This window comes from Carcharhinus amblyrhynchos, unplaced genomic scaffold (genome assembly GCF_965287045.1).
Source record: "Carcharhinus amblyrhynchos unplaced genomic scaffold, sCarAmb.v2.hapA scaffold_945, whole genome shotgun sequence".
Lineage (NCBI taxonomy): Eukaryota > Metazoa > Chordata > Chondrichthyes > Carcharhiniformes > Carcharhinidae > Carcharhinus > Carcharhinus amblyrhynchos.
The window spans coordinates 11,076-22,745 of NW_027650685.1; the positions used below are offsets into that span (position 1 = coordinate 11,076).

Here is an 11,670-nt window from a genome sequence, read left to right on the forward strand (position 1 = left end):
TGAGCCTTTGGAAATTGTCGGTTGGGTCGTTGGCCACACGCGCGGTGGCTTCTGGGAACAGCCCCCCCTCTTTCTTTAGGTCAAATAAAATAAAATTAAAAGGGGATGTTTAAGAAAAGCCGCTCTCCGTCCATCGATGATGCCTTTAGATAAGAGGAAAAATGCACTAGTCGCTTTTGAATCGGGAGGCTTCCTTGTTGGCTTTGTGTGAGGCGGTCGCCATGGCGACCAAGCGGCCGTTGTGACCCGCTGACCCGACGGCTGGCTTCCGGCGTGTGCAGGGGGGACCGGAAGGGGGCTGAGGAAGCGCCCGGCGCCCCCTGGGAGTTGTAGTTCATCCGGACCGGATGTTCCGCCCACCCCAACATTAGAGGGGGCCTTTGGGGACTACAACCAACATGGCGGCCGGTGTCAATGGGGAGGAAGCGGGTGAAAGGGGAGCAGCCTCCATTTTCCCACTTCCCTGCTTGGAGACACAAGGTGGTTTGCTGCTCTTGGAGAGGAAGGGGACACCCCTCCAATGGTCCTGGTTTCCTTTTCTGAATTGTCTTTCATTTGTCTCCCTTCTTCTTATTTCAGATGGTGCCATGTTGTGGTGAGGGGTGGGTGATTGAGGGGGAGGGTAGGGCTATCATTCCTGGATTAGGGACAATGTTTTGAGGGGTGGGAGGGGGTGAAGAAATGTCTGGAAAAGCCTTCAGGGTTTTTTTTTTGTGGGATCGTCTACCCAAATTGAGAAGGAGGCCGGATCGAAGGGGTGGTGGTGGTGGGGGGAGGGGGAAATGAGGTCAGCAAAGCGCGGTCGCATATCTTTCGTGGGAGATGTGGGGAGCATTCGGGCAAGAGCGATCTTAACGGGTGCAGTGGTAAAGGAGAAGGCAGGTGGGCGGGCGAGGGGTATTGGAAGGGATCTGCTTTCCTTTGATTTGATTTGATTTATTATTGTCACATGTATCGGGATACAGTGAAAAGTATTGTTTCTTGTGCGCTATACAGACAAAGCATACCGTTCATAGAGTACTAAGGGGAGAAGGAAAAAGATCTGATTTATTATTGTTACGTATATTGGGATACAGTAAAAAGTAGTGTTTCTTACGCACTATACAGACAAAGCATACTGTTCATAGATTTGATTTATTATTGTCATATATTGACATACAGTGAAAAGTATTGTTTCTTGTGTGCTATACAGATAAAGCATGCCGTTCATAGAGTACCGAGGGGAGACGGAAAATGATTTGATTTATTATTGTCACGCGTATTAGCGTACAGTGAAAAATATTGTTCCTTGCGTGCTATATAGATAAAGCGTACCATTCATAGAGTACTGAGGGGAGACGGAAAATGATTTGATTTATTATTGTCACGTGTATTAGCGTACAGTGAAAAGTATTGTTCCTTGCGTGCTTTATAGATAAAGCATACCATTCATAGAGAACAGAGGGGAGAAGGAAAAGGATTTGATTTATTATTGTCACGTGTATCGGGATACAGTGAAAAGTATTGTTTCTTGTGCGCTATACAGACAAAACATGCCGTTCATAGAGAAGGAAAGGAGAGGGTGCAGAATGTAGTGTTACAGTCACAGCGAGGGTGTAGAGAAAGATCAGCTTAATGCGAGGTAGGTCCATTCAAAAGTCTGCCAGCAGCAGGCAAGAAGCTGTTCTTGAGTCGGTCGGTACGGGACCTCAGACTCTTGTATCTTTTTCCCCGACGGAAGAAGGTGGAAGAGAGAATGTCCGGGGTGTGTTGGGGGTCCTTGATTACATCGGCTGCTTTTCCCCGAGGCAGCGGGAAGTGTAGACGGAGTCAATGGATGGGAGGCTGGTTTGCGTGATGGGATTGGGGGCTACGTTCACCACCCTTTTGTAGTTCCTTGCGGCCTTGGGCAGAGCAGGAGCTCAGACCGAGCTGTGATACATCCGGAAAGTTGGTGAGAGTCGTAGCGGACATGCCAAATTTCCTTAGTCTTCTGAGAAAGTAGAGGTGGGGCTTTCTTAACTATAACATCGGCATGGGGGCAACAGGGTTGTTGGTGATCTGGACACTGAGAATCTCAAAGCTCTGGAATGTCCTCACTCAATCCCCATTGATGTAGACAGGGCACCAAACACGCAAGGGGGAACGAGAAAGAGTGTGTGCGTGGGGAATTGGTACTGACTAGTTGGAGCTGGTGAGGCCACATTTAGAGAACTGTGTGCAGTTCCGGTCGCAGTGCTATGGGAAGCGGAGAGGGGAGGGCGCAGAGGAGATTCACCAGGATGTTGGCCAGGGCTGGAGTCTACAAAGAGAGGGTGGGGTTGTTTTCCTCAGAGCTGAGGAGGACGTGATGGAGATATATAAAATTATGAGGGGAGCCGAGAAGGAGTATTCACATTTTCCCTTCATGGATCCCAGGAGGGAATAGGTTTACGGTAAGAACATAAGAAATAGGAGCAGGAGTCGGCCATCTAGCCCCTCGAGCCTGCCCCGCCATTCAATAAGATCATGGCTGATCTGATAGTGGATCAGTTCCACATTCCCGCCCTCTCCCCATAACCCTTAATCCCCTCTCTTATCAAAAACCCATCAACCCGCGTCTTAAAAATATTTAGCGAGGCAGCCTCCACCACTTCAACGGGCAGAGAATTCCAGAGATTCACCACCCTTTGAGTGAAGAAGTTCCTCCTCAAATCCGCTCTAAACCGCCCCCCCTTTATCTTGAGGCTGTGCCCCCTAGTCCTACTGTCCTTTCTGAGTGGGAAGAGTCTCTCCACCTCTATCCTATCCATCCCATTCATCATCTTATACGTCTCAATGAGATCTCCCCTCATTCTTCTAAACTCTAACGAGTACAAGCCTAGTTTATTCAGCCTCTCCTCATAGCTCAACCCCCTCAACTCCGGTATCAGCCTAGTAAACCTCCTCTGCACTCCCTCCAAGGCCAAAATATCCTTGCGTAAGTACGGCGACCAAAACTGCACACAGTACTCCAGCTGCAGCCTCACCAATGCCCTATACAGCTGCAGCAAGACCTCCCTACTTTTATATTCAATCCCCCTCGCTATGAAGGCCAGCATCCCATTCGCCTTCCTGACCACCTGCTGCACCTGCAGGCTGGGTTTTTGCGACTCATGCACAAGGACGCCCAGATCCCTCTGCACCGTCGCCTGCTGCAGTTTTTCGCCCCGTAAGTAACAGTCCTTCCTACCATTATTCCTACCAAAGTGGACCACCTCGCACTTGCCAACATTAAATTCCATTTGCCAGTTCCTGGCCCATTCGCCCAGCCTATCTAGATCCTTCTGCAGACTCTCTACACCCTCCGCACAATTTGCCGTTCCACCGATCTTGGTGTCATCAGCAAATTTCGACACCATACACTCGGTTCCCTCCTCCAAAAGTTGCGCCGATCCTATCCCTACCTACCAGGCCTATCTATAACCGTCAATCCCATTAAATCCCACGTACCCATCCAGAAGTCTCTTAAAAGACCCCAGCGAGTTCGCCACCACTGACGGCAGCCGATTCCACTCACTCACCACCCTCAGTGAAAAACTTACCCCTGACATCTCCTCTGTACCTGCTCCCCAGCACCTTAAACCTGTGTCCTCTCGTAGCGACCATTTCAGCCCTGGGAAATAGCCTCCGAGAATCCACCCTATCAACATCTTATAAACCTCTATCAGGTCACCTCTCATCCTTCGTCTCTCCAGGGAGAAGAGACCGATCTCCCTCAACCTATCTTCATAAGGCAGGCCTCCCAATCCAGGCAACATCCTTGTAAATCTCCTCTGCACCCTCTCAATAGCTTCCACATCCTTCCTGTAGTGAGGCGGCCAGAACTGTGCACAGTGCTCCATATTTCGCTGCAGGATGGTTTGTCGGTGCCTGATTGTCTGCAGCCAGTGTTCTTTGTTGTAACTGAAATGGTGTCATCGATACTACGTTGAGAGCGAACCTCTCTGCTTTCCCCTTTAAAGATCCTAGCCCGGCCCTGGGATTGCCATCTGAGGCCCCCCCCGGGGGTGGATTTTTCTTTTAAGATGGGTGGGGGCGAATGTTGGTGGACAGAGCGAGCCTCGTTCATCTGCCTTGAGGGGGTAACTCTTCCTTTCCTGCCCCCCCTCCAGGTTTGAGGCATTACAGCAGACTCGCGGGATGGCATCGTCAGTCTGGAAGGGCTTGGTGGCGGTTGGACTCTTTGCCCTTGCGCACGCCGCCTTCTCTGCCGCCCAACGTAAGTACACGAGGGCCCATGCTCTCCCCATTGATGCTCTGCTTTCTAACCCCGTGTGACGATACTGTGCCTGTAAGAAACATCTTCTAATTGTGTTTCTCTGCAGGATGTTTTGTCGGCGCCGTGGTGTCTGCAACCGATGTCCTTTATTGTTACTGAAGCAGTATAATTGATATCATGTCAGTTTTAATCTGAACTAATGCAGTGTTCTCTGGTTTCAAAGGTCCCTTGGGATTAAATAGAACTTTAATTTTTTTTATTTGATTTGATTTATTATTGTCCCGTGTATGGGGATACAGTGAAAAGTATTGTTTATTGCGCACTATGCAGACAGACCATACCGTTCATAGAGAAGGAAAGGAGAGGGTGCAGAATATAGTGTTACAGTCACAGCGAGGGTGTAGAGAAAAATCAGCTTAATGCGAGGTAGGTCCATTCAAAAGTCTGACAGCAGCAGGGAAGAAGCTGTTCTTGAGTCGGTCGGTACGGGACCTCAGACTTTTGTATCTTTTTCCCGACGGAAGAACGTGGAAGAGAGAATGTCCGGGATGCATGGTGGGGGGGGGGGGGGGTCCTTAATTATACCGGCTGCTTTTCCCCGAGGCAGCGGGAAGTGTAGACAGAGTCAATGGATGGGAGGCTGGTTTGTGTGATGGGATTGGGGCTACATTCACCACCCTTTTGTAGTTCCTTGCGGTCTTGGGCAGAGCAGGATCCCAGACCGAGCTGTGATACATCCGGAAAGGATGCTTTCTACGGGGCATCTGTAAAAGTTGGTGAGAGTCCGTAGCGGACATGCCAAATTTCCTTAGTCTTCTGAGAAAGTAGCGGCGTTGGTGGGGCTTTCTTAACTATAGTGTCGGCATGGGGGGACCAGGACAAGTTGTTGGTGATCTGGACACCTAAAAACCTGAAGATCTCTCGACCCTTTCTAATTTGTCCCCGTTGATGTAGACAGGGGTCATGTTCTCCTTTACACTTCCTGAAGTCGGTGACAATCTCCTCAAATAAACTTTATAAAGCTCCCTCTTGGGTCACTTGAGTCGTACCTGACGAATGCAAAAAAATCAAACGTAAAAAACCTTTCCGGTTTAATAGCGACCTTCCGATAGCAGGGTGCCCCAGAATTGTACGCAGTGCTCCCAGCTTGGCCTCACCAACCTCTGGCACAGTGGTAACAAAATGTCCCAACTCCCTGCGCTCTCAATGCTCTGGCCACTGAAGGCAAGTTTGCCAAACACCACCTTCACCACCCTGCATACCCGTGACACCAATTCAACAGTCACAGAGGTTTACAACACGGAAACAGGCCCTTCAGCCCAACTTGTCCATGCTGCCCCTTTTTTTTAAACCCCTAAGCTAATCCCAATTGCCCACATTTGCCCCCATATCCCTCTATACCCATCGTACCCATGTAACTGTCTAAACGCTTTTTAAAATTGTACCCACCTCTACTACTGCCTCTGGCAGCTCGTTCCAGACACTCACCACCCTCTGTGCGAAAAAATTGCCCCTCTGGACCCTTCTGTATCTCTCCCCTCTCACCTTAAACCTCTGCCCTTTAGTTTTAGACTCCACACGACCTTTGGGGAAAAGATATTGACTATCTCGCTGATCTGTGCCCCTCATTATTTTATAGACCTCTATAAGATCACCCCTCTACGCTCCAGAGAAAAAAGTCCCAGTCTATCCCAGCCTCTCCTTACAACTCGAATCGAGCCAGAGAGTGGTGAGAGTGTGGAACTCGCTCCCACAGAGAGCGCTCGAGGGGTGCAGAGGACAGAGGGGAGGGGGGTAGATGGATGTGATGACAGATTGCTCAGACGAAATCGCCTCCTTAACTCTGCCTCTCTCCCTGTCTCACCCTCCCTCTTGCCATCTGTCTCTCGCCACCCCCCCCCCCCACCTTACCCCCCCCCTTCCCTCTCTCCCCCCCCCCCCCCCCCCCCCCCCCCACTCTCTCCCCCTCTCAACAGATCGATCGTACATGAGACTGACGGAGAAAGAGAATGAAACACTCCCAATTGATGTAAGTACAGGGCACCCCACTCTGTGGTAAGGTACAGCACGGTGGCACAGTGGGTTGGCACTGCTGCCTCACAGCGCCACGGACCCGGGTTCAATTCCCGGCTCGGGTCACTGTCTGTGCAGAGACTGCACATTCTCCCCGTGTCTTCGTGGGTTTCCTCCGGGTGCTCCGGTTTCCTCCCACAGTCCGAAAGACGTGCTGGTTAGGGGGTGGATTGGGGCCGTGCTAAATTCTCCCTCAGTGTAACCCGAACAGGAGCGTGGGTGACGGGGGGATTTCACAGTAACTTCATCGCAGTGTTAATGTAAGGCTAACTTATGACATGAATAAATAAACTTTAAAACACTGTGGGAGGGTCAGTGCTGAGGGAGTCCCGCACTGTGTGAGGGTCGGTGCTGAGGGAGTCCCGCACTGTGGGAGGGTCGGTGCTGAGGGAGTCCCGCACTGTGGGAGGGTCGGTGCTGAGGGAGTCCCGCACTGTAGGAGGGTCGGTGCTGAGGGAGTCCCGCACTGTGGGAGGGTCGGTGCTGAGGGAGTCCCGCACTGTGGGAGGGTCGGTGCTGAGGGAGTCCCGCACTGTGGGAGGGTCGGTGCTGAGGGAGTCCCGCACTGTGGGAAGGTCGGTGCTGAGGGAGTCCCGCACTGTGGGAGGGTCGGTGCTGAGGGAGTCCCGCACTGTGGGAGGGTCGGTGCTGAGGGAGTCCCGCACTGTGGGAGGGTCGGTGCTGAGGAGCGCCGCACTGTGGGAGGGTCGGTGCTGAGGGAGCGCCGCACTGTGGGAGAGTCGGTGCTGAGGGAGTCCCGCACTGTGGGAGGGTCGGTGCTGAGGGAGCGCCGCACTGTGGAGGGTCGGTGCTGAGGGAGTCCCGCACTGTGGGGAGGGTCGGTGCTGAGGGAGTCCCGCACTGTGGGAGGGTCAGTGCTGAGGGAGTCCCGCACTGTGGGAGGGTCAGTGCTGAGGGAGTCCCGCACTGTGGGAGGGTCAGTGCTGAGGGAGCGCTGCACTGTGGGAGGGTCAGTGCTGAGGGAGCGCCGCACTGTGGGAGGGTGAGAAAAGTAGAGAATTACTTATGATGCCTATGTCCTCCTCCATCTGCAGATAGTTCTCCAAACACTTCTGGCATTTTTACTCACGTGTTACGGTATTGTTCATGTTGCGGGAGAATTCAAAGATATGGATGCAACATCAGAACTTAAAAACAAGTAAGTCCATGTTTTACTTTTCATCACAGCCTTTACTCTGTATCTAACCCCGTGCTGTATCTGTCCTGGGAGTGTTTGATGGGGGGGACAGTGTAGAGGGAGCTTTACTCTGTATCTAACCCCGTGCTGTACCTGTCCTGGGAGTGTTTGATGGGGGGACAGTGTAGAGGGAGCTTTACTCTGTATCTAACCCCGTGCTGTACCTCTCCTGGGAGTGTTTGATGCGTAAAATATGCATAATCGACTCAAATTAACCATTTGTCTTTTTTATTCCCTTTTTTTAAATTTGTGTGTCTGTCTCTCTTTCTCTTCCCCCTCTCCTTCTCCTCCCCTTCTGCCTCCCCCTCTCCCTTCCCGCTCTCTCTCCCCTGCTCTCTGTTGCCCTCTGTCTCTCTCTCTCTGTCTCTTTTTCTCTGTGTGTGTGTGTGTGTGTGTGTGTGTGTATGTGTGTCTCTGTCTCTCTCTCACTTTCTCTCTCTCTCTCTGTCTCTCTCCCTCTCGCTTTCTTTCTCTCTCTCTGTGTCTCTCTCTCTCTGTGTCTCTCTCTCTCTGTGTCTCTCTCTCTCTGTGTCTCTGTCCCTCTGTGTCTCTCTCCCTCTCTCTCTCTGTCTGTGTATCTCTCTCTGTCTGTGTATCTCTCTCTCTCTCTGTCTGTGTATCTCTCTCTCTCTCTGTCTGTGTATCTCTCTCTCTCTCTCTGTCTGTGTATCTCTCTCTCTCTCTCTGTCTGTGTATCTCTCTCTCTCTCTGTCTGTGTATCTCTCTCTCTCTCTCTGTCTGTGTATCTCTCTCTCTCTCTCTGTCTGTGTATCTCTCTCTCTCTCTCTGTCTGTGTATCTCTCTCTCTCTCTCTGTCTGTGTATCTCTCTCTCTGTCTGTCTCTGTGTGTGTCTCTCTCTCTCTCTCTATGTGTCTCTCTGTCTCTCTGCGTGTCTGTCTCTCTGCGTGTCTGTCTCTCTCTCTGTCCCCCTCTCTCTCTCTCTGTCCCTCTCTCTCTCTCTCTCTGTCCCCCTCTCTCTCTCTCTGTCCCCCCCCTCTCTCTCTCTCTGTCCCCCCCTCTCTCTCTCTCTCTGTCCCTCTCTCTCTCTCTCTCTGTCCCTCTCTCTCTCTCTCTCTCTGTCCCTCTCTCTCTCTCTCTCTGTCCCTCTCTCTCTCTCTCTCTCTGTCCCTCTCTCTCTCTCTCTGTCCCTCTCTCTCTCTCTCTCTCTCTGTCCCTCTCTCTCTCTCTCTGTCCCTCTCTCTCTCTCTCTCTGTCCCTCTCTCTCTCTCTCCCTCTCTCTCTCTCTGTCCCTCTCTCTCTCTCTCTCTGTCCTCTCTCTCTCTCTCTCTCTCTGTCCCTCTCTCTCAGAACCTTTGAGACCTTGAGGAACCATCCGTCCTTCTACCTGTTTAACCACCGTGGCCGTGTGTTGTTCCGACCACCGGAGACAGAGTCCAAGCCGCTGGCCCAGCCCCCAGGCAGCACGCTGAAGCTCCGGAAGCTGGAAGCTGGCTGGCGTTAACCTGCTGGCCATTCCTTCTCCATCGTTAACACTTCAATCGCTGCTGTGGGGAGGGGGGGGGGAGGGGATGATGCTGTGGGGAGTTGTGGGGAGGGGGTAAGGAGATTGTGGGAGAATGTGAGGGGATTAATATTATCCAATAAACAGTCCATTAACTTTTCAGAGAATCTGTCTTTTCTTCCAGTCTCTACGTTGCTGCGGGGAGGGGTTTAGAGGGAGCTTTACTCTGTATCTAACCCCGTGCTGTACCTGTCCTGGGAGTGTTTGATGGGGGGACAGTGTAGAGGGAGCTTTACTCTGTATCTAACCCCATGCTGTACCTGTCCTGGGAGTGTTTGATGGGGGGGACAGTGTAGAGGGAGCTTTACTCTGTATCTAACCCCGTGCTGTACCTGTCCTGGGAGTGTTTGATGGGGGGACAGTGTAGAGGGAGCTTTACTCTGTATCTAACCCCGTGCTGTACCTGTCCTGGGAGTGTTTGATGGGGGACAGTGTAGAGGGAGCTTTACTCTGTATCTAACCCCGTGCTGTACCTGTCCTGGGAGTGTTTGATGGGGGGACAGTGTAGAGGGAGCTTTACTCTGTATCTAACCCCGTGCTGTACCTGTCCTGGGAGTGTTTGATGGGGGACAGTGTAGAGGGAGCTTTACTCTGTATCTAACCCCGTGCTGTACCTGTCCTGGGAGTGTTTGATGGGGGGGACAGTGTAGAGGGAGCTTTACTCTGTATCTACCCCGTGCTGTACCTGTCCTGGGAGTGTTTGATGGGGGACAGTGTAGAGGGAGCTTTACTCTGTATCTAACCCCGTGCTGTACCTGTCCTGGGAGTGTTTGATGGGGACAGTGTAGAGGGAGCTTTACTCTGTATCTAACCCCGTGCTGTACCTGTCCTGGGAGTGTTTGATGGGGGACAGTGTAGAGGGAGCTTTACTCTGTATCTAACCCCGTGCTGTACCTGTCCTGGGAGTGTTTGATGGGGGGACAGTGTAGAGGGAGCTTTACTCTGTATCTAACCCCGTGCTGTACCTGTCCTGGGAGTGTTTGATGGGGACAGTGTAGAGGGAGCTTTACTCTGTATCTAACCCAGTGCTCTACCTGTCCTGGGTGGCTAGCTGACCCCAGTATTCATTGCCCATCTCTCGTCGCCCAGCGAGGGCTATTGAGAGTGAACTGCATGGCAAACGTAGGCCCCAGACCAAGGTACAGAGTCAATGGTCCGAATCACCTCCTTACGCACTGTATGGATTCTATGATCCTACTTTCTAAGACTTCAGATCACCAATAACCTGTCCTGGTTTCCAATCCCCCCCCCCAACCAATGCTGACATTCTTGTTAGGAAAACCCACCAACGCCTCTACTTTCTCAAGAGACGAAGGAAATTTGGCATGTCCGCTACGGACTCTCACCAACTTTTACAGATGCCCCATAGAAAGCATTATTTCTGGTTGTATCACAGCTCGGTCTGGGCTCCTGCTCTGCCCAAGACCGCAAGGAACTACAAAAGGGTGGTGAATGTAGCCCCAATCCCATCACACAAACCAGCCTCCCATCCATTGACTCTGTCTACACTTCCCGCTGCCTCGGGGAAAAGCAGCCGGGATAATTAAGGACCCCCCCCCACACACACACACACACACACCCCGGACATTCTCTCTTCCACCTTCTTCCGTCGGGGAAAAAGATACAAAAGTCTGAGGTCCCGTACCGACCGACTCAAGAACAGCTTCTTCCCTGCTGCTGTCAGACTTTTGAATGGACCTACCTCGCGTTAAGCTGATCTTTCTCTACACCCTCGCTGTGACTGTAACACTACATTCTGCACCCTCTCCTTTCCTTCTCTATGAACGGTATGCTTTGTACAGCGCACAAGAAACAAGTTTTTACTGTGACAGTAATAAATCAAATCCTTTTCCTTCTCCCTTCTGTACTCTATGAACAGTGTCTGTGTAGTGCTCAAGAAACAATACTTTTCTCTGTCTCCCGATACACGTGACAATAATAAATCAAATCCTTTTCCTTCTTCCCTCTGTACTCTATGAACAGTATGCTTTGTATAGCGCAAGAAACAATACTTTTCACTGTATCCCAATATATGTGATTATAATAAATCAAATCAAATCTGTTCTATTCTAAGGACCTATCTATCTGTGTCTCCCAATGCTGTGGCCCTCTTTGTGGGAGTGAATTCCACACCTTCCCCACCCTCTGGCTGAAGAAATTCCTCCTTATCCCACTTCTGAAGGCTTGTCCCTTTCTCTCTGAGGCCACGCCGTCCAATCCTTGTCTTATGCGCGGAAGCATCTCCCCCTCTTCTGCCCTACCACAACCCAAGTCCACGTCTCCCCCCGCCTCCCCCTGTCCAGATCTCCAACCCCTCCTTCCGCATATCCCTTCACCGTCCCCCACCCCCCACCGTCCACATCTCCCCCCCCTTCTGCCCATCCCAGCCCTTTCAGAAAGACGGAGTCGATGGACAAGGGGGAGGCTGGTTTGCGTGATTGGGACTGGGCTACGTGGGCAACCACCCTTTGTGGGGTTTTTTTCTTGTGGGATCTTGCTGTGCGCAAGGTGGCTGGCAGGACTTTCCTGAGTTGGCACCCCACTTTGAGAGCAAGGAAGGAGGTGACTTAGTTGGCTTGCGGGAGGACTTTTTTGGATGGTCAGGAATGCAATGTCTAATTTCCCACGGTCTATAGTTTATTATGGAGAGGTCACCA

The 11,670-nt window shown here is 51.6% G+C and overlaps 1 protein-coding gene across 3 annotated transcripts; it reads left to right on the plus strand.

Annotated features, from left to right (window-relative positions):
* Nucleotides 1-412: 412 nt before the first annotated feature.
* mmgt1 (membrane magnesium transporter 1) lies at nucleotides 413-9,006 on the plus strand. 3 transcript variants are annotated; one of them, XM_080184796.1, is made up of 5 exons: nucleotides 413-480; nucleotides 4,113-4,219; nucleotides 6,196-6,248; nucleotides 7,348-7,451; nucleotides 8,800-9,006. In XM_080184796.1, exons 2-5 carry the CDS (start codon nucleotides 4,141-4,143, stop codon nucleotides 8,951-8,953), a joined length of 390 nt encoding a protein of 129 aa, XP_080040922.1. In that variant the 5' UTR covers nucleotides 413-480; nucleotides 4,113-4,140; the 3' UTR covers nucleotides 8,954-9,006. The 3 variants fall into 3 exon arrangements, with proteins under 3 accessions (XP_080040922.1, XP_080040921.1, XP_080040920.1); XM_080184795.1 differs by having other exon boundaries at nucleotides 431-523; XM_080184794.1 differs by lacking the exon at nucleotides 413-480 and adding an exon at nucleotides 512-595.
* Nucleotides 9,007-11,670: the final 2,664 nt, after the last annotated feature.

Bases quoted from the DNA above. Each gene is read 5' to 3' on its own strand.
- mmgt1 (XM_080184794.1), top strand. The intron at 6,249-7,347 runs GTAAGTACAGGG...CTCCATCTGCAG, and splicing joins ATGAAACACTCCCAATTGAT to ATAGTTCTCCAAACACTTCT. The intron at 7,452-8,799 runs GTAAGTCCATGT...CCTCTCTCTCAG, and splicing joins ACATCAGAACTTAAAAACAA to AACCTTTGAGACCTTGAGGA.